Here is a 21,048-nt window from a genome sequence, read left to right on the forward strand (position 1 = left end):
ATGTCCCATTCCAACATTTGTCAATAACCCCTCTTCGATATATTCCTGCGCCACAAAAGTGTACCTCCTCATCGAAGGGTATCTACTGTCTTCACACCAAAGCAATTTGAAAACAGCCGAAAGACATATTCTGTTCTTATGTAGGAAATGTATTGACTATGTGAAAAAAGTAAACGGTAACGGTATTTTTAAAACTGGGACTATTTCTTTACGGGTAGTTAAGCCGCTGGTGATTTGAGCGGGTAGTGGCGGGTATAAAACACGGGTATCAACTAACACGAACTGTGGTTGAGGAGATTTGACATTTACATCTGAGGCGTGTGCTTGCAACACAACAGCAGTCATGAGGGAAATCGTACATATGCAAGCTGGACAGTGTGGCAACCAAATTGGTGCAAAGGTAAACAGTACTTTCTTAATTGTTTGTTAATAACTGATATTTCCAGACAAAAAGGAAAAAAATTCAAAGTACACTTTCTTGAACATACAATTTCGCTCAATAACAGTATATGATAAGATCATTACTGATATCCTGGCTTAAAGACTGTTATAACAAAACATGATATTATGAATACATTAATTTTAATTTAGAACCTGATAAATGTCAGTCACAATACCTTGATTTGGGAAATAATCGTAAAACTATCTTTATGTGAACACATCTCATATGATTCAGAGGTTATAACGAAATAACAGTATAATAGAGAATATTTTTTTTAAGAAATATTTTTTTTTGCAATCAACGGTTGAAAAAGTTCTCATTCAATTTAACTTTCTAACTCCTTGTATTAAGCTTTCTTCATTGAAATACACCGGATCCAGTATGACAGTTTCCTCGCTAATACGGACAATGCCATTTAAAAAATGTACCTAAATGAATGTCTCCGTCACAAATCCATGGGTCTAATTGTAAATATGTTCCTCATAAACTGTAGCAGTTCCAACCAAGCGATAAATATTGTTTTCAATGGATTGATTGTGTTAACAAGCTGTATTGTTATATTATTGCCATAGTTATTATAAATCGAAAAAATAATTCCGACAGATTATGTCTTAGTTGTATCATATAATACAATGCTTAATATTCCACAAAAATATCGATAGCGTGCTAGGGATAAATCCATTCAGCCAAATATCAGATCGTAATGAACTCGTCAATCAACGGAGAACTGTTGTTGAGCAAAATTGATTAGTTGTTGATTGCATACAAGTGAACAACTATGGGAACTAGGGCAAGTGGGCTGGGCTTTTTAAAATTTTTTTTATAATAATCTGTACTATTGTATCAATCGGTTATTTTGTTGCTGTATATTTTGATCAGATCGTGCGTGGATACCATATAATTTTAATCACACAGGCCATCAATTCTGCTTTGGTTCTTGCTGAGAATGTTGAGATTCTGGTTTCTGTGTTTAGATGTCGATGTTTCACATCACAATGAATATACAGCGATGTTAGAGTTTGAGGTATTTGATAAATAGGAATTCAATCCGTGAGTAAAGTTCATTTAAAACGTCAGTACCGTTTCAGGATAATAGAATACGTTGATTGCATTTGTAGGTGATCGAATCTTGACACGACGAACCAGTGATCAATATTATGAGAGCACTTTTACTCCCAATAAGCCATGGCATTCAGGCATTGCAACCATTCGATCATTAATTAAACGTTGTTGGTGACGTGGCAATTCTCCAGCCAGGAATCCCCAAGCACATTTTGAATACAGAAATCTTTATTACATCATCAATACTAGAGTGAGCATGCGCGGTCCCGGGTTAGAATACAGAAGATCATCCTTGTCGTAAGAGTAGACTAAATTGGGGATTGGTTGGTCAGACAGTGTCATTATCCCGATGTGGAATGGCTCATACTTCCAGCCTGTGATTGCCAGGCTCCGTGGTACTGTTGGAATGTTGCGATTGCGGCGTAAAATAACATTCTTCGAATTGTCGGAGTCATTTTTTACTGGTTACTTTACAACCCTCACACTGCACTCAAGCAACGGTTATCAAAGGTAGTCCTTTCTAAAGTTCTTTATCAAATTACCCTTTCAGCATTATCTCCGGGTAATCAAACATGTTTCATAAAACTTGCTTTTAAACACACAGAGAGACAGCAACATGTGTGTCCTTATCTATAACCGTCACTTCAAAGAAGCAGCGAAACAAACAAAAAGTCAATATATCCTTCAAGTAAACTGTAAAGATATCCTTCATGTGTGACCATAAGCTCAGGGGGTCTCGCTGTTCCGTTCAAACACAATGGAAATGTTAATGCATGGTTCATTTGTCTCGTAATGACCCTAAGCTTCACACATCTTTGCCAGTGTAAGGAGTTTACACCTCCAAACGAAATCACTTTTGTTATCATAAATAGTTTAATATATTCAGATGAAAAGGTGAAGATTTTAAGTTGTATTATTGCTGAAGTGTCGAATAATTATCGATGTTTTATTGAAAATGATTTAATTTAGTGTTTGCCTGTTAACACATGTCATAACAAGGGCACTCGAGTCAACTAGACGTGCTGATTTCATCTGTCACTCAAATAGTTCCTTTCAAAGAGCCAGACAGTTGAGAAGGACAGATAAACGAAACAGCTCTCTTATTCAAACATTTGACAAGTAACGGCTGGCATTTGTCATGTGACGCAGCGTGAACAAGGAACGAAAGTGTAAACTATCGGAAACGTAGATAAACGTTGTGAACCACTCTTGCATTGTCTGGTGACGGCAGTCTTAGCGGGGTAGCTTTCACCCGTAACCAACCTCGTGGGTAGATCTTCAACAAACCGGAGTCGGGTGGACAGAAATGGAAATTTAAGCCCCTGGAATGGGTAAAGGTTGTCTGGTGTCTGACAGTCCTTGTGGGTCTTTAGGGTTTTGTTTTTCGCAGCTTGTGAAATTTCGGTTGTAGAAGTCTCCCGGAGACCGTGAAGTGGTAACGAGGTTGAGGAAGTCATAGGCCATGCGTTCAGTAGGTGTGTTGGTGTGTGAGTGGTCTAATTGGGCTTAGGCCAAACACTCATGAGTTCTGTGTTTCGTCTTGATTCCCACCATCTCTTCTGTCTGGGTATTTCTGGGGTCGTGAGCCCCGTGAGGGGTGGAGAAGGAGAGAAGTGTTGTTCACAGAATGACTTAACCGTTAGGTATTTGTGTTACGGTCAAACTTGGTTTTATATTCGACCTAACGCGTGTCATTTTTGGGAAGATTAATACAAGACAGCTGATCAAGTTTTAATCCTTCTTCTTCTACTACTACTACTACTACTGCTGCTGCTGCTACTGCTACTGCTACTGCTACTGCTACTGCTACTGCTACTACTACTACAGCCGCCTCCGTGGTGTAGTGGTTAGAGCGTCCGCTCGGAGAGCGGAAGGTCGCGGGTTCGATCCCCGACCGCGTCATACCAAAAGACGTTAAAATATGGTACTTGTTGGTCCCTGCCTGGCGCTCGGCATTAATGGGTACAACAAGGACTGGTCGGCTCGGAGTCAGTATAATGTGTCTGAGTGGGGTATTCATGCTTCACTGCGGCATGGTATCTCAGTGGGCTAGCACTATAAAACCAGCTTAAGTCTGGGCTAGTACAAGCAGCCGCACATACACATACACACGCATGCACGTCGTCATATGAGCGAAATATTCTCAAGCACGACGTTAAACCCAATTTCACCTCACCTCACTACTGCTACTGCTAGAGAAGGACTACTACTACTTCAGTCATGAACTTGTTGAACTTAAACGAGGCGTCTCGGTTTGGTCAAGAATGCAATTTCCTTGCAACCAGTAGAATCAGGAAGCCTTCCCTAAAAATGTAACTGAAGCATATTAGGAAGTGGTAACGATGTGCGCACGACATGCTCAACATTTCAGTTTTGTCGCTTCACAATTCATGATCAGCTACGTAACTAATGTATACCTGGAAGACTTCATCGAATCGTGGAGCACCCATTATTCAGATAACTTCGCCCAGCAATAACAGATGCCTGCTCGTGAGAATATACCGCCCCATGGAAGCGTGTCAAGCTGAGAACATGTTCTGTCAATGGGGACGAGTGTGCACCTAGTTCGTGTTGCAGACTACGGGTAATGGCCTCTCTCCCACACCTAGAACACTTCAGGTGATTAACACCAATACGCCATCCAGCAGACACACGTCACAATCAGCGTTAACCCTGCCATTGAGAAGTCTCACAGAGAATGATAGATGCTTTGGCGACTGCCAAACGAGTACCTCAGTTTTAAGCCTTAATCACTTGATATCTGACACAAATAATTTTTTTTTTGAACGTGTGAATCCGAATGACTATTTTTACCAAGCAATGACTGGGTACCTGGTAGGATTAGGAGGTGAATGGGTTTAAGGATTAAATGCCACGGCTCGAAGCTAATGCGGGTCAATCAGAATGATGATTTTGATTATTATTGTTGGTGTTATTGTCAAATACAATATTTATCGTCATGACGTAACAAGTGAGTGAGTGAGTTTAGTTTTACGCCGCTTTTAGCAATATTTCAGCAACATCACGACGGGGGACACCAGAAATTGGCTTCACACATTGTACCCATGTGGGGAAGCGAACCCGGGTCTTCAGCGTGACGAGCGAACGCTTTAACCACTAGGCTACCACACCGCCCCTGACGTAAATAAAAGAAAACATACTAAAGTGAAGCTCTATATATAATCCCACAGTTAGTTCAACTTGTGAAAACAAAGGAAGCATATTTCCTATTGTTCCACACAATCCGTACTTGCCATGCGGCCTGTGGGTTCCCAGATAGAATCTCACAGAGGTGAGACAATAGTATCTCACATGGAGCTTGACACGGTATATCTCTCCATTACATCTCGCGGCGCTGTTCTGCACATATCTAGAATCTACCTGTTGTATATATGGTTACCTGTAATTACTTAATCAAAGGATACAGCGGTGTTTGTGTTAAGCTCTCTTTGAAGCAGTTTAGACCCGAGAGAGGACGGTAATAATTTGAACTTTGCACGATATGTGCTCAACTGATTTAAGCTAAGACTTGTTATGGAAACACCAGCCGTACATTCGAACCGTTTGTACAATATTTCAGAATAAGTTAGTCATGTTTTTTCTGTTAATGGCATTACATGAATCCATCGTCTTCTTGGAATACACAACGTATATTTGAAGCCAGTTGCAGGACCATTGTCATCTATTCGAAGTCCTGGGTGCCGTTGTACAAAACAACCTTAGCGCTACAACTGTCTAGGTGTTAAAGTATGGGAGTTACGATCACCTTAGCGCTAAAACTGTCGTAAGTCTAGATGTTAAAGTATGGGAGTTATGATCACCTTAGCACCAAAAATGTCGTAGGTCTAGATGTTAAAGTATGGGAGTTACGATCACCTGAGCGCTAAGGTTGTTTTGTTCAACGGCCCAGTGCCCCGTTCCACAAAGCGATCGAAGCGCTACGGCCGTCGTAAGTCTTTGTTAAAGTATGGGTCTTACGATTTCCTTAGCGTTACGATCCCTTCGTGAAACGAGGCCCTGGGCCCCGTTTCACAAAGCTCTCGTAAGCACAAGATCTCGTAACCTTTCTCGTATCATTCGTACTCCCTATGTTACAGTACAGGAGGTACGAATGCTACCAGAAAAGTTACGAGATCTTGGGCTTACGAGAGCTTTGTGAAACGGGGTCCTGCTAGTCCACGCACGCTTGTTTGTATCTCAAGGTCATCCAGCTGATGGACGTTTGAACGGAAAGAATCCACCCCCTCACACCTATAAATCCGATCGTGTGGTTGAAACACTTTGAGTCACCCGTTGTGATAAAATACAACATTGTTTATAAACTGATATGTCGTTTTGACTTTCGGGGTCAGTCATGGATTTTTCTCAAATAATTCTTCTCAGTGAGTCGCTGACCAAATTCGGCAGCTTGTGGATGTTAGAAGTGGTTCATCAAGAATATCATGTGTTGTGGAACATTCATGTCTAACCCTTGGGTCATTCTCCAATCAGCGCCGCCATATAGTTGGAATATTGCTGAGCGCGGCGTAAAACAAAACTCATTCACTCACTCACTCATTCTCCAGTCAGTTTAAATTATGCATATGTGTTACATTTCGATTCACCACCCATTAAACTTAAAAATGGCAATGCATGCGAGTAACTCCGCTCTTGGCTGGACAAGTATAGCTCTTCTTGACGGTGAATTCCTACTACCAGGCTGTAAACCATCGCACTCTGATTAAAAATTTGGATTCACACATTGTGCCCATGTGGGGAATCGAAACCGTGTCTTCGGCGTGACGAGTTAACCACCAGGCTGCCCCATCGCCCTTAATGTGACCTGAACATTCATGTTATTAGCATTCGCGCCCGACTAAAGCTTCATTTTTGCATTCATGCTGTCAACCTGTGACCTGTGCATTCATGCTATAACTCATCGCACTATCTGAGTGAGGTTCGTGCAGTCATGTATTTCGCGTGTTTGATCCCCTGCTGGTATGGTTATGGGCCGGGAAAGCGACATTTCAAATTATATAGGTAGAATACAGAAGGGTTTTTCCGGCAATATTTTTGGTTCAGTGATTTTTTATTGGGGCTTTCCCGGCTCTGAGTAAGAACATCAGAGACAAAAGAATTTGAATGATTTAGAGTTTTATTGAACCGTACCGTAGTTAATATAAATAAATTAATACTATTGATACAGCATATATTTGAACTGATATATTTGATATATGACAAAACATATCACTGCAAATCATGTTCATTGTCACTGTAATCAACCTTGCCAATCTGGTTGCTGATGAGGTCATTCTTCAAGGACTGGAGTGTTAGCCGCCTCTGACCGTCTCCACGAATGTAATTCGAACCTGTGTATTAGCTGGCTGGATCTGTCCTTCACTTCGAGGGGCGGATGGCAGCCTCAGTGTTAAAGCTGTTCGCGCTCACGCCGAAGACGGGTTATTCCCACATGGGCACATTCGAACCTGTGCCGTGATTAGCCATTTTAGTAACTAAACTCAGTCAGTCCTTCACTTCATATTTATAAGGGATGAAACTATAAGGATGAACTCAATGTCAATTTATAGTTTACACAACAAAGTAACAAAATATTAAACTGTCTGATCTATTGTATCAAACTATTTGTTTTAAAATCTTTCTTTACTTATAACATGGCTTCTCACATTTTAATAGGATTAATTTAGATCAAACAGAACTTCTCACATGTTTGTTTAACATACCAAACACATGGACGCTCAACTCATTTACCGTAATCTGATGTTTTCTTTGCAACTATCATGTTGACGTTTTCCCGGCAATACCCCACAGAACCTGGTTTGACGCTTTACCGGGTATACTAAAAATTGAAATATCGCTTTCACGGGCCGACACCGCTGGTGTCCCTTCTACTGACTAGCTGACCAGCGGTCACAACAACTTGACAGGATTGTGGCGGATTAGTCACCTGTCCTTATCTTGACTTCATCGGATTGAAGATTACCACAAATCCCCGTATTCTATAGGCTAGCTATCGGCATGTCCGACATCGTGACAGATACGTTAGTTCTCAGCCTTAAACTTCATTTGACCAAAGAAATTACCTGGATTACGGCAAATCTAGGCAGCCACCAATACCAATAATACTGTATATTATCGTGTGTATACTTGATGCTTCATTAAAGAGTGCCGTACACAAGCAGAGGTTGTTAGCTCTGTTAAGTCATAGATTTATAATTGACCACGGTGCTCCAAGTGGGCCACTTAAACCGCGAATACGTGTGAAATACGTACTAGGTTATGTTTTTTACGGATATCAAGGGTGAGTGAGTGAGTTTAGTTTTGTGCCGATTTTAGCAATAGTCCAGAAATATCACGGCGGGGGACACCAGAAATGGGCTTCACACACTGCGCTCTTGTGGGAAATCGAACCCGGTTCTTCGCCATGACGAGCGAACGCTTTAACCACTAGGTCACCCCCCACCGCTCCCGGATATCAAGAGCTTCACAGTACTTGCATGTTATTAGTTGAACATTGCGCATGCATGTGCAGCAATTTCAGAAATATCACGCGTAGCGCATTGAAATATTGGAGCTAAAAGCTCACTCAGCGGTAGGGTAGCCAAGCGGTTCTAATGCATCCGCTAGTCACGACCAGCCCCTGTTCGATTCCTCACATGTGAAGCCCATTTCTGTCGGACAATAGAACCAGGGTCTTCAGTGTCACCTTCAAAAGTTTCAACGACGAGGCCAGTGCCAGAAGTTATCAGGGTTTTGTCACGGGTCAGGTCAATTTCATCTGTGCATGGTGTGGATGACCAGACGCATGGTGTGGATGACCAGACCAAGATTAAGAAAGCAGTTCTACTTCCCAACCTAAACGGTGTATCTTAATGTTAGGGATTAGCACTTTTCTTGGACAGACTATTGACAATTTCCCGTCCGGCGGGGTGTAATGATTTGGAAATATAGAAGAAAGAGCGGACTATCTCGAGCTATTAATCACGGGCAGAGGGATTAGTTGTCAAGAAACTTACGTTAATGTTCTTCTTGGGCCGTAAAGCAAAATAGTCCATGATGAAAAGAAGGTAGGTGGGTAATGTCGGGGATCAGAGAGTGAGAGACAGCTAATAGAGTATTTTCTGCCCTCGTAGGTCAAATGAGCTAACGCTGATTGACGGATATTTTTGAAACATGCATGGTTCGTTAGTCCGACCCAGCCGAAAAGGATTCGAGCATCCTTTCAGTGTGGTGCCATTTGATTTTGTCTTCGAATATAGATTGTCTTCTTGGTGCACAGACGACCACGTTTGTATTTGGCTTGCGGAGCAGACGATGCCATTACTCAGCAGACGACAACTGTCGAGATGAGAATTAGAAAAACGAGTTTGGATTAGATCTTTCAATTAACTTCGAGTAAAACTGGCAAGTGTTACAAACAACTTTCCTAACAAAAAGTACATTCCCTGGAATGTTCAATGATTGAGTGGAAGGAACTCATTAGGTCTGAACACATGGATTGTCGTCAGTTGGTGATCTGTCTGTCTCGATGAACAGCTGATGGTCTGTTTGCCTTGAGAGTAGACTGACGATCTAAACCGGTATGATGGCAAAGGGGGTATTCCACTACGTGACATTAGTGCAACTACAATCGTAGATGAAGTCGTAGTACTAAGACAACGTCACCGGGACGCTGTATCCCATTTTAATTTTCAACCGCTCGATGTTCCAATGTTCTGTCTTGGATCGATGTTGGTTTGATTTGATCGGAATGATTGATACTCTCATTCCACCAGGTCGACTATAATGTGTTTTTTTATATATTGTGTGAATAATATTCACTTTCGTGAAACGAAACTATTTATGTTTTGAATCCTTGTAAATATACAAGCCATGTTTTGGTTTTGTTTGCGCAGTTCTGGGAAGTGATCTCCGACGAGCACGGCATTGACCCTACCGGCACCTACCATGGCGACTCCGACCTCCAGTTGGAGAGAATCAACGTCTACTACAACGAAGCAACAGGTAACATAACGTTTCAGAATCTCCTTCATATAACATGAAAACAATCCCAACATCTATGCTTCACCTGTAGGCGAGATAGTACGTGATAAGGGAGCATTGCATTCGTCAACATACAAGTTTTATCTGTTTTGCAAATAATCGCGTGGTTAATATCACGAACAACGATCCAACGATCAAAATAAAAAAATCCGATCCTCATTTTACTGGGTTCCCAGGGGTATGATACCATGGTCCTGTAATTCTCAGTGCCATATGTAAATAAGTCTCCCAATCGTAAGTCATAAGAAGATAATTGATTTGAAACAGATACACCACTTACAACACCATCATGTTAAAGCAGTTGTTGCATAAATGAAGTTGATAGAGATGGACTCTAAGCGTTATGTAATTCAATGCAGGCCGCCCGAATATGTCCGATGTGGAAATGTGGCGGATTGTACGTTCGCTTCGATTGATGTCAACGTTTTTCACGTTGATTTTTTTAAAGTGCATTAAGTATCGGGGCTCTTAGTTTAAATACTGTTATGACCATATCGCATCATGCAACATCACGCTCGGGAAAATGGCATTTCCTGTAAAACCAAGTCTCCTAACATTTGATAAAGCATACATATCAATCCCTTTATAACTGCTCTTTACTCCAAATGGTACCTCAGTGCGTGAAGATCTGGGAACTTCTCCGTAGATGACGTCAGGTGAACTTCGTTATCAATTGAAATACAAAGAAGCTTTTATATTATATGTATGATTGAGTGTAACAATCGAACAAGCATATCTGATATTAAAAATAATATAAATTGAGAGTTCTGAATGCCAAAAATAAAACTGCGACAAATATTATTGTGAATATTTGTACCAGCTACCTCGTCTGGACCTGGACTAAAATGAACAATATACTGTCGGAGATAGTTCCAATTTCTCAGAATAATACATATTTCTGTCAAGACTTACATATACTGGTACAAAATAGTGGTTTTACTGCCATTATTAATTTGTATTTTCACTGCAATCATCATTTATGTTTGGTGTTTTGCAGGCGGGAAGTATGTCCCGAGGAGCATCCTGATCGATCTGGAACCTGGCACCATGGACTCTGTCAGGTCAGGACCTTTCGGACAGATTTTCCGACCAGACAACTTTGTTTTCGGTAAGTCTGTCTGGCACTATTCTCAGGAAGCAATATGAACCTTATTTGCCCATATCCTACTATTCAAACTACTTCAGCCAAAGATCAGCCTTGAAAGTTACAAAGTAACTATGGCAAAGTGTTACCTCTCTGGTGCTTCAGGTCAGAGCGGAGCTGGCAACAACTGGGCCAAGGGTCACTACACGGAAGGAGCCGAACTCATTGACTCGGTTCTCGATGTGGTCCGGAAAGAGGCGGAAAGTTGCGATTGTATCCAGGGCTTCCAGCTCACTCACTCACTGGGCGGGGGTACAGGTGCGGGGCTGGGTACCCTCCTCATCAGCAAGATCAGGGAGGAGTATCCCGACAGAATCATGAACACATTCTCAGTTGTTCCATCGCCAAAGGTGAGCATATTACACACCGAAGACATTGACTGGTTACCCTGTTCACAAAACGCAGTTACTGTTTAAGCAGATATGGTACAGACAGACCTAGAAATTATGGAGTCTGACATTGTTTCATCACATACAATCAAGAAAGAAAGTCGATAATCGTTCTAAGACGCCCAGCCAAGTCTAAATCTAACGTTTGTTTGCTTGTTGTTTAATGCCACACTCATCAATATTCAAGCTATATGACGGTGGTATGTAAATAATCACAAGCCAGTGATCAACAGCATGAGCATCGATCTACACAATTGGATACCGTGACATGTGTCAAACAAGTCAGCGAGCCTGACCACCCGATCCCGTTAGTCGACTCATCCGACAAGCATGGGTTGCTGAAGACCGATTCTAGCCCAGATCTTCACGGATAGATCTAGACGTTGTTGCTGGAGATACATGTGAATCGTTAACGTTGTCTGTGTAATTAGCGTATTTATTATGTTAACAGACAATTAAGTGTCAGATGGCCAGCATCCAACATGCATGGACTGCCAAATACGTGCGTGAATTTACGCCGCATGGGTATTATTTCAGCCAAATGAGTGAGTGAGTTTAGGTTTACGCCGCACTCAGCAATATTCCAGCTATATGGCGGCGGTCTGAAAATAATCGAGTCTGAACCAGACAATCCAGTGATCAACAGCATGAGCATCGATCTGCACAGTTGGGAACCGATGAGATGTGTCAACCAAGTCAGCGAGCCTGACCACCTGATCCTGTTAGTCGCCTCTTACGACAAGCATGGGTTACTGAAGGCACATTCTAACCCGGACCTTCACGGGTCTCAGCCAAATGATCTCAGGCTAACTCCATATCAAAGTTCAGAACATAAGAAAGGTGTGTATTGTTGTTCCAGGTATCGGACACAGTTGTGGAGCCGTACAACGCCACCTTGTCTGTCCATCAGCTGGTCGAGAACACCGACGAGACCTACTGCATCGACAACGAGGCTCTGTACGACATCTGCTTCAGGACCCTCAAGCTGACCACCCCCACCTACGGCGACCTCAACCACCTCATCTCAGCCACAATGTCAGGGGTCACCACGTGTCTCAGGTTCCCAGGTAGGGGGCGCGTGAAGGTCACTGATACTGTTACCTGTATTCAGAATTACAAACTCAATCTAATTAGTTTTCCGTATAATTGTTAGTAGGGTTTACATGCTTCATATTACTTCATATTAATTTAAAAGTCCACTTAAAAAACAAAATCAACAACATATACATGTATGCATAAATTTCGTCTGGATATAAGGTGTATAATTGTTAGAAATCTGAATAGCAATACTAATTAAAGTTAATCTATATCAAAGGTTAAGCTGTTGATATTTGACAGGCCAGCTGAATGCAGATTTGAGGAAGATTGCGGTCAACATGGTACCCTTCCCACGTCTTCACTTTTTCATGCCTGGATTCGCTCCCCTTACCTCCCGTGGAAGTCAACAGTACCGCGCTTTGACCGTCCCAGAACTCACACAGCAGATATTTGATGCCAAGAACATGATGGCGGCATGTGACCCCAGGCATGGTCGCTACCTCACAGTCAGCTCCATCTTCAGGGGGAAGGATGTCCATGAAAGGTAGGTAATCCTGCTGGCTCACTATCAGCTCCATCTTCCGGGGAAATGTGCCCATGAAAGGTAGGTAATCCTGCTGGCTTACTGTCAGCGCCTTCTTCCGGGGAAATGTGTCCATGAAGGGTAGTTAACCCTGCTTTTGCACTGTGAGCGCCATCTTTAGGGGAAGGATGTCCATGAAGGGTAGGTAACCCTGCTTTTGCACTGTGAGCGCCATCTTCTGGGGAAAGATGTCCATGAAGGGTAAGTACTCCTGCTGGTTCACTGACAGCTCCATCTTCAGAGGAAGGATTCCATTAAGGACAGGTAACCCTGCTGTTACACTGTCAGCGCCATCTTCTCGGGAAGGGTATCTATTTAGAGTAGGTATTCCCACAGCATGTGTGCAGTATGTCAAGATTTTCGGGTAACAATCGAGGCCAGGCAAACTCTGTATCCTTCCAATACTGATGTCAGACAAACACGCAAGCGACTCTCTAGTTTCTTGTCGCTACGGACTCCCAACACCATTATTCTCAAGAAATGACCCTGAATACACTTTGGAATGAGAAATCCCATTCACAGTGGAGACGGCCTTTAGCTTCGTGGTAGGCAGCTTTTTGACTCGTCACAGGTTGTGGGTATAAAATATATCCGGCATTCTTGATCCGCTGTTTCCAGAGGTTGACGAGCAGATGCTCAACGTTCAGAACAAGAACAGCAGCTACTTCGTGGAATGGATTCCCAACAACGTCAAGACCGCCGTCTGCGACATCCCGCCACGCGGTCTGAAGATGTCTGCAACGTTCATCGGGAACACCACAGCTATTCAGGAACTCTTCAAACGGGTGTCTGAGCAGTTCACAGGTGAGAGCAGCGATCACGTACAGACGCTGGTGTTGTTATGAAGGGTAGACTACTCGTGCAGCCTTACTCTATACTGAGGCACTGCCGCCAAACAGATCGCGATTTCAATGGGGTCTTGCCTGTCGAATTTATCGAAAGTCTTACCACAGAACAATGACAAAACCGAAACGCATGTGTATACACAGTCATCGGATTATTTACACCGTAAATAATGAGTGGTTACCTTCAGTGATTATAGGTGTCAAAATGAATGCAATTTTTGTAATGAAGAAACTATGATGAATTCATAACGTTTACACAAAAGGTCCATTCGTTCTAATATTACAGAAATGTGTTAGAAATTCCTAGGACTAAAAATAAATTAATTTGTAAGAGTTTGATAATTCGGCAATAAATTAAACTTCCATCAGTGTTTGTGTATGATGCAGACTCGGTATCTTATAGAAACAGCTTTCTTTATCGCATATTTAAATCATTTTTAAAAAATCATGCTTATTAGTAGTAAAAAATACAATTATTATGTTATTGAAGCCGTAGTATTTATTTCTCAATCCCTTAAAGATAGAATCGGCAGAATTAATGTCTGGACACACCCTTCACTTTGATTAATATATTTTCTCAAACCGATACATGTATCCAAACCAACCCACACCCTCTTCCGACCAAACCCAAAGCGACCTATGATAGTTGGTCGTACACATAAGTGTGTGTTCTCATACTCAAGATCTCTTCATGGGTCGAAAGCAGGAATATAATGAAACGTCTTAGACAAACTTGTTATCATTTTGCCAACCCTCTCTCGCCTTAAATCCTGCATATTATACACACATGAAAAAACGACATGCAGCCCACAACACGATATTCCAGAACACGAATATGATTTATTATTTTTCATAAGCACGATATGCCGCCTATCTGGCTTGTTATACAGCGAGAGTTAGATAGCAACACGCCCGTTCTCCTTGCCTCCGTTTTTATGGCCTGTTACATCGTTATCTTGCATTATGCCGCGACAAAGGAAACGAAATGTGCATAATAAAATTTAAGCTTGTTCTTTATGGCGGGATATCTGTCCATTACTCTTCAATAGGAGGCAGTACGTTGCTGAGTTTATGCCCAGTTTGTGCAAAATATGCAATTTGATCCTCCCCAGAAATATGATAATACTTGAAAGATATAATTCATGTGATATTACAGTGAAAACAGAACATTATCTGTCCGTGTGTTACAAATTTAGTCAAAGGCGAAACTATCATGAACATGCGGTTAATTTATGAAAACTCAGATTGAAAATTAATAAACGCCTTTGATATTTCAGCTTCCAAGTACACATGTAACGCCCATTTTTTTAGTTCAACTGACACAAAGAAGCCCGTGAAACATGCGATAGTGTATTACCTTCACAGGCCGTTCTCATCTACCTTTGTTCATTGTGTTACAGTTGACATTAATTTCTAATTTATGGTAGAATTTCCTCTTTTAACCTTAAGAGATATTACTTAACATTTCACATATAACATGGTTTAGTGACATTTGTTTAATTATATTCTGAATTTATTTAACGTTTTCCTCATCGTTTTGTACATTCGCCTTTGTCGTAGTGATATTATATTTAGTGTTACATAAAAGGGTCTTGAGGCTGTGACCCAGTCGTATGGGGAGAAGCAAGTCGATGTGCAGAGTTGCTTCCCTTCACATTGCCAGGAAACTATGATCGTATGTTCGAATCCTGGTTTCTTTTTGTATAATTATTTGTTGTTTAACCGTACTCACAAGTTTCCAGCTACATGACGGCGGTCAGTAAATAATCAAATCTGGACCAGACAGTCCAGTGATTGACACCATGAGCATCGATCTACGCATTGGGGGTACAATTACTTGCATGAACAAAGTCATGTCTAAACCACCCGTTAGTCGTCTCCTAACACAAGCATGGGCGGCTGAAGACCAATTCTAACCTGGATCTATATTTGTAAGGGGAGGTTTGGTGGCCTAGTGACTAAAGCGTTAGCTCGTCACGCCGAAGTGCCCTAAAAACGGCGTAAAATGGTTTGTTCAGCAAAATAGTAAATAACCTGCATCTCTTCTAATCTCTCCCTTCCTCCCACCCCAACCCCTGATCCACGAACACATCAAGTCGAAACACCGTGTTATACCTAAATGACTGTTAAAATACACCCTTGCAGATCCGGGGTAGAATTGGTCTTCAGTAACCCATGCTTGTCGTAGGAGGCGACTAACAGGATCGTGTGGTCGGGCTCGCTGACTTGGTTGACACGTGTCATCGTATCCCCATTGCGAAGATCGATGCTTGAGCTGTTGATCACTGGATTGTCTGGTCCAGAATCAATTATATACCGACCGCCGCCATATAGCAGGAATATTGCTGAGTGCGGCGTAAAACAACAAACCAAGCAACTGTTTAAAGAGGTGTTACACCAACTCACTCACTACTTTTACTTCACGTTTGATCCTCCCATTGCAGCCATGTTCCGACGCAAGGCTTTCCTCCACTGGTACACGGGCGAGGGTATGGACGAGATGGAGTTCACCGAGGCCGAGTCCAACATGAACGACTTGGTGTCGGAGTACCAGCAATACCAGGTAATATCCTTATTATATTCAGGACAGAATAACGTTCCGTTTTAGTCAGTCCAGAGCGGCTTTCCACCCCGCGATTGTGGCTTTTCGTATATACCAAGGGCGGGTCACTCTTACCGTACCTCTAAACTAGTTCTGTACCAGCAATGCGCTTTTCTAATACGTATGTCAAACAAACCAGAAGCAATTTATGGCAACTTATTCAAAGCCAGTTGCAGATAGGATCAGCGACCCCGAGTAACATCGACGTCATGTTCGATAATCAAATACAATCAAACACTTTTGTGTCGAAGTTGCAGGGACCCACGTAAATACTTCGGGTAATCCAAACTTCGACAAAGACGTAAAATGATGACTATAATACTATAAATAAGGTATTCGCAGGGACTAAACTTCTATTTCGAGACAGCGGTAAGCTTGGCACATCAAAGTTCGACACAAAGGTGTTTGGCTATATACAATCAAAGACCTTTCGTCACCATGGCCTCTATTTTAGTGGTTTCGAAATACTCGAAATACAGCCTCCTAGTCAAATTACCATTTTGTTCGTCCATGGATGTGTTTAATAGTATATTATGCATCTCATGCACAAAATCAATGCCCCCCCCCCCCCTCTAATTTTTAAGCAGAAATATTTAATGTAGAATTATGTACAAAAATGCTAACCCCCTAGTACATGTGTACAAACTTGATGGCCCCACTACCTTCCCAGAACAAAATGGGAGACCCCTCCAAAAATAAAATAAATAAAATAAACAAAATAAATAAATAAAATAAATAAATATTAATAATAATGATAAAATGGAAAAAAAAATAATTAAATAATTAAATAAGAAGAAAAAAATCCCTTAATTCCTTAAGATGTCTTTAGTATCGATACATCCATGTCTGTATCGGGTATCGTATCACTGCACGGAAACTTTATCGGTGTATCGTTTCACACCTACGCACTACCGCGGCTACTACACCAGCAACAGTTCATCCTCTCGTTCCACGACTACCACAACTCGGACGACCATCCGGGTCCTCTCAGCACCCAGAGTGTTCCCTTCAGTTGTTTCTCTGACACACAGGTCTCCTGCAATGAGCAACGCCCTCTATCTGATGCCTCACGTCTTGACTGCAGGGTCATAAATCACCATGTTTTCCTGAACGTGTAACATACAAGTCGGACACGAACCATATGCACGAACCTCTACTTGCCAAGGGCCCGTGGTACACGTTTAATGTCTCGCAGAAAGAGGTTCGCGAGTGTGGGGGAGAGAGCAGTACTCGCCGTCCTAGACTATCACCGTCCTTGCAGTCGCGGCCGCGGCTGCAGTACATGTCGAAGTAGGGACGGTATATATCCATGGAAGGTACTAGTCAGTTAGTAATACCAAATGTTGTAGGGGTACATTGATGTATATCATTGGTGGTAGAGTGGTAAGCGCAAAATGTATTGAGGCAGCATGTTGGGAAGAGAGAGAGAGTGATTGAGTTTAGTTTTACGCCGCACTCATTAATATTCCAGCTATATGTCAGTGGCCTGTAAATAATCGGGTCTGGACGAGACAATCCAGAGATCAACATCATGAACATCGATCTACGCAATTGGGATACGATGACATGTGTCAACCAAGTCAGCGAGCCTGACCACCCGATCCCTTTAGTCGCCTCTTACGACAAGCATGGGTTACTGAAGATCAGGTCTAACGCAGATCTTCACGGGTCTGTTGGGAAGAGAGGTATTATGGTAGCCATTGTAGCACAGACACGTTTTTAGGAAAAGCGGCATAAAACCATAGTCACTTCTGTAGAAGGAAACACGACCAAGGATCGTAATCGTGGCGAAACTGAATCTCTGTCATAAGCGGATCCTGGTAACAGTCAAAGTGAATTTGCCGACTGAGGCTGGTCTACTGGTTCCCGGGTAGTAGTAGTAGTAGTAGTAGTAGTAGTAGCAGCAGCAGTAGTAGTAGTAGTAGTAGTAGTAGTAGTAGTCATACTTGTGGATATACCTTTTACATGCGCTTCTTAATATTGTAAATGCGTGTCAACATCTGAAATCGTTTTTCACATGATTATAATACCGTTAACGGCATTTTCTCATTAAAGGTATAATTTACTACCGTTATCTTTAGCTATGAATTTTAATTTCGACGCCAGGAGGTAAAGGTATAACGATAGCGCAGTGAACAAGGCACATGAGGAAAACAAATTAAGAACACGTTCCTACATTCTCCATTTTCAAAAGAAAAAAAGATATTCCACATAAACAGATTCTCTTCTTTTCCCGTTTGAAGAGCCAAGGGTAAGGTAATGAGCTTTCAACTAGATAACTCCGTGATTATAGCCCCACGCGGCCAAACATGCTGTTATGTTGAGTATTCGAGCACAGTTAAAACAAAATTCATGTTTCAAATTTACTTTTTCTTCATAATGGGAAAGTCATTTTGCTTTTAAGTTTCAAAACACTGCGATAATTGACGTACGAAACGAAGAAATGGAGTGTGCTCTGTTAGTTATCCTAACCATGCGCCCGTGCAGGTTTGGCTGGGTCTAGGGGACATGAGTTGGGATAATTGGCCAATAAACAAACAACAACATGTGTATAACTGAAAGAATTCTTAGAAAATTGGGATTATGTTTCAACAAAACGCGTCAGCTGAGCGGAAGCGTAGTTTCACTGTACCGCGCCCTCCTTGCAGCATCACGTGCTGCCTGATCCCTGCCCTCGTGGCATCAGCACGTGCCTTATACCAACTTGATGGGGACACTTGAAGTCCGTGCAATTGCGTAATTGTGTGCCATGCTCGCATAGTGCACCGTATTATGTTTTATAATGTGAGTAAATCGTTTTATTTGTTTTCCTCTTGAATGTCGGTGACTCATATACATTCTTACACGTTTTAATGGGCTCGAGATTTTGTTGCTGTCCGTTTTAATATAATTTCCAATTACCTCAACAGCTTTTTTGGAATCACAAAGGGAGCCCGAATGCAGATAACACCTATTTTGTTGTGGCTGTTTTGTTTGTTTATTGTTTAAACCCGGCAATATACCAACTACATAACTGATTCTGGACGAGACAATCCAGTGATTGACATCATGAGCATCAGCTTACTGAACCCCTGGGTTACGGTCTAAAGTACATTATTATGGAATTAGTTTCATTTTGTGATTCAGTGAATAAAATCGTTATAATGAATAATAATTAATTCATTTTGTGACCCATCAAGAAATAAATGCGTTTTAATGAATATAGATGTTGATCGAACACATGTATTCTGACATGCTTGACGGACATACAGTTTCAATTGTAGATTTTAATACTTGTGAATCAATATGTCAGTTTTTATGATGGTTTTGCTTCACTAATGTTCTACGCGTTATTATGAACTTTCTTGTCGTTTTTCATTAAACAGAAAATGTACTATGGCGAATATTTTTCTAAGGATTGAAAAAACTTCTCAATCTCCTGTTAATCTTAAATTGCTGTTGGAATTCTGATGGCGGTTGTGTGATTTCTCCTGGCGGGCGGTGGGGTAGCCCAGTGGTTAAAGCGTTCGCTCGTCACACCGAAAGCCCGGGTTCGATTCCCCACTGTGCACTATATCTGAGGTTGTATGCATGCATTTCGAGTATTACCCAACGTTATCCTTGATTAACACTGGCTCACACACGTTGGATCTTAGTCCACCTTAGTTTCCAGAAATATGGTTAACTCAAATGAGTTTCAATAACTGACCGCATGTACTGACCTCGACCTGGCCACTCCTTGTTTCATCCCCTTTATATTGAGTGCCAGTCGGGGTACATATAGTTAAACCACTAGGGAAAGTTATGTCCATTGTTCTTGGAAGTGTTTATTTAGCATAACTGATTAACTGCCCTAGGGCAATTACTTCTTTTTAAAAACAATAAAATTGTACTCATCTTGATAATCTTCATCATGCCTAATACATTAAACGCGTATTAAATAAGTATGCCCTCGTGGTGTAAGCCGTTTAATCACTCTCACTACGGTAGTTATTTAAATGAACTCTGTTCGGGCTAAAGCCTTTTCGAATCACCTGCCTGACAATGTCCGGGAAGGTATGGAGGCGTGTACATACGCCCAAAGCGGCGGCAAACCAACCTACTCACTCACTATATAACGCTTCAAGTAAAGCATATCAAACCTGTACATGTTTCAGTCACACTCAGGGGCGGTGGGGTAGCCTGGTGGTTAAAGCGTTTGCCCGTCAAGCCAAAGACCCGGGTTCTATTCCCGGCATAGGTACAATCGTGTGTGAAGCCAATTTCTGGTGTAGCCCGCCGTGGTATTGCTGGAATATTGCTAAAAGCGACGTAAAACTAAACTCACTCACTCACAGTCACGCACGAAACAGCGTCCCAGGTTTTAAGTGATGTTCACGGGACTCACGTTGACTTCACATGGTATTATTCCAGCATATTTAACTTCTCACCAAAGCATTTATTGTCTAAAGCCACCATTTCTGTTTGTAGGATGCCACTGCAGAGGAAGAAGGCGAATTCGACGAAGAGGAGGAAGCAGAGGAAGCGGGTTAGAAAACCACATGACTGTCACGTGATCACCGAGGGTCCTTGAGGGCGACTCTGACCATCCGTCCAAGAATTGTTATTACTTGTTGATTATAGCTTCCGTGAGATATTTATTGAAGGAAATTACAAACTAGACTGTCAAAACATGTTAGACTCTCCACGAACAACACCTGATCAAATTAGACAAATGTTCGTCCTTTTGGTATCGTAGTTTTCATAGATCATCCGTGTTATCTTATTATGTTCGTTATATACGCAATAGTAGTAATATAAAAATACAGATTCCGCATTGTTGTGCTCTTTTTGACCCCATTGTCCCCATTGCCTCATCTTGCCAGGAGCTTACATCTGTGCCTACCATCCACATCTGGAGAGGTGGGGACGCCCAATTGGGCCC

The 21,048-nt window shown here is 41.9% G+C and overlaps 1 protein-coding gene across 1 annotated transcript; it reads left to right on the forward strand.

The window, feature by feature from the left end:
- Positions 1-263: 263 nt before the first annotated feature.
- Positions 264-20,940, forward strand: LOC124281632 (tubulin beta chain-like). The gene is made up of 10 exons (XM_046717566.1): positions 264-400; positions 9,397-9,505; positions 10,542-10,652; positions 10,794-11,038; positions 11,937-12,144; positions 12,416-12,659; positions 12,826-12,839; positions 13,317-13,502; positions 15,988-16,106; positions 20,595-20,940. The coding sequence occupies exons 1-10, from the start codon at positions 344-346 to the stop codon at positions 20,655-20,657; spliced, it is 1,356 nt and encodes a 451-aa protein (XP_046573522.1). The 5' UTR covers positions 264-343; the 3' UTR covers positions 20,658-20,940.
- The last annotated feature ends 108 nt before the right edge of the window (positions 20,941-21,048 follow it).

Source organism: Haliotis rubra, unplaced genomic scaffold (assembly GCF_003918875.1).
Source record: "Haliotis rubra isolate DU_JTF1 unplaced genomic scaffold, ASM391887v1 Scf286, whole genome shotgun sequence".
Classification (NCBI taxonomy): Eukaryota; Metazoa; Mollusca; class Gastropoda; order Lepetellida; family Haliotidae; genus Haliotis; species Haliotis rubra.

Bases quoted from the DNA above. Each gene is read 5' to 3' on its own strand.
- LOC124281632 (XM_046717566.1), top strand. From the start codon at position 344: ATGAGGGAAATCGTACATATGCAAGCTGGACAGTGTGGCAACCAAATT. The intron at 10,653-10,793 runs GTAAGTCTGTCT...CTGGTGCTTCAG, and splicing joins ACCAGACAACTTTGTTTTCG to GTCAGAGCGGAGCTGGCAAC. The intron at 16,107-20,594 runs GTAATATCCTTA...TTCTGTTTGTAG, and splicing joins CGGAGTACCAGCAATACCAG to GATGCCACTGCAGAGGAAGA.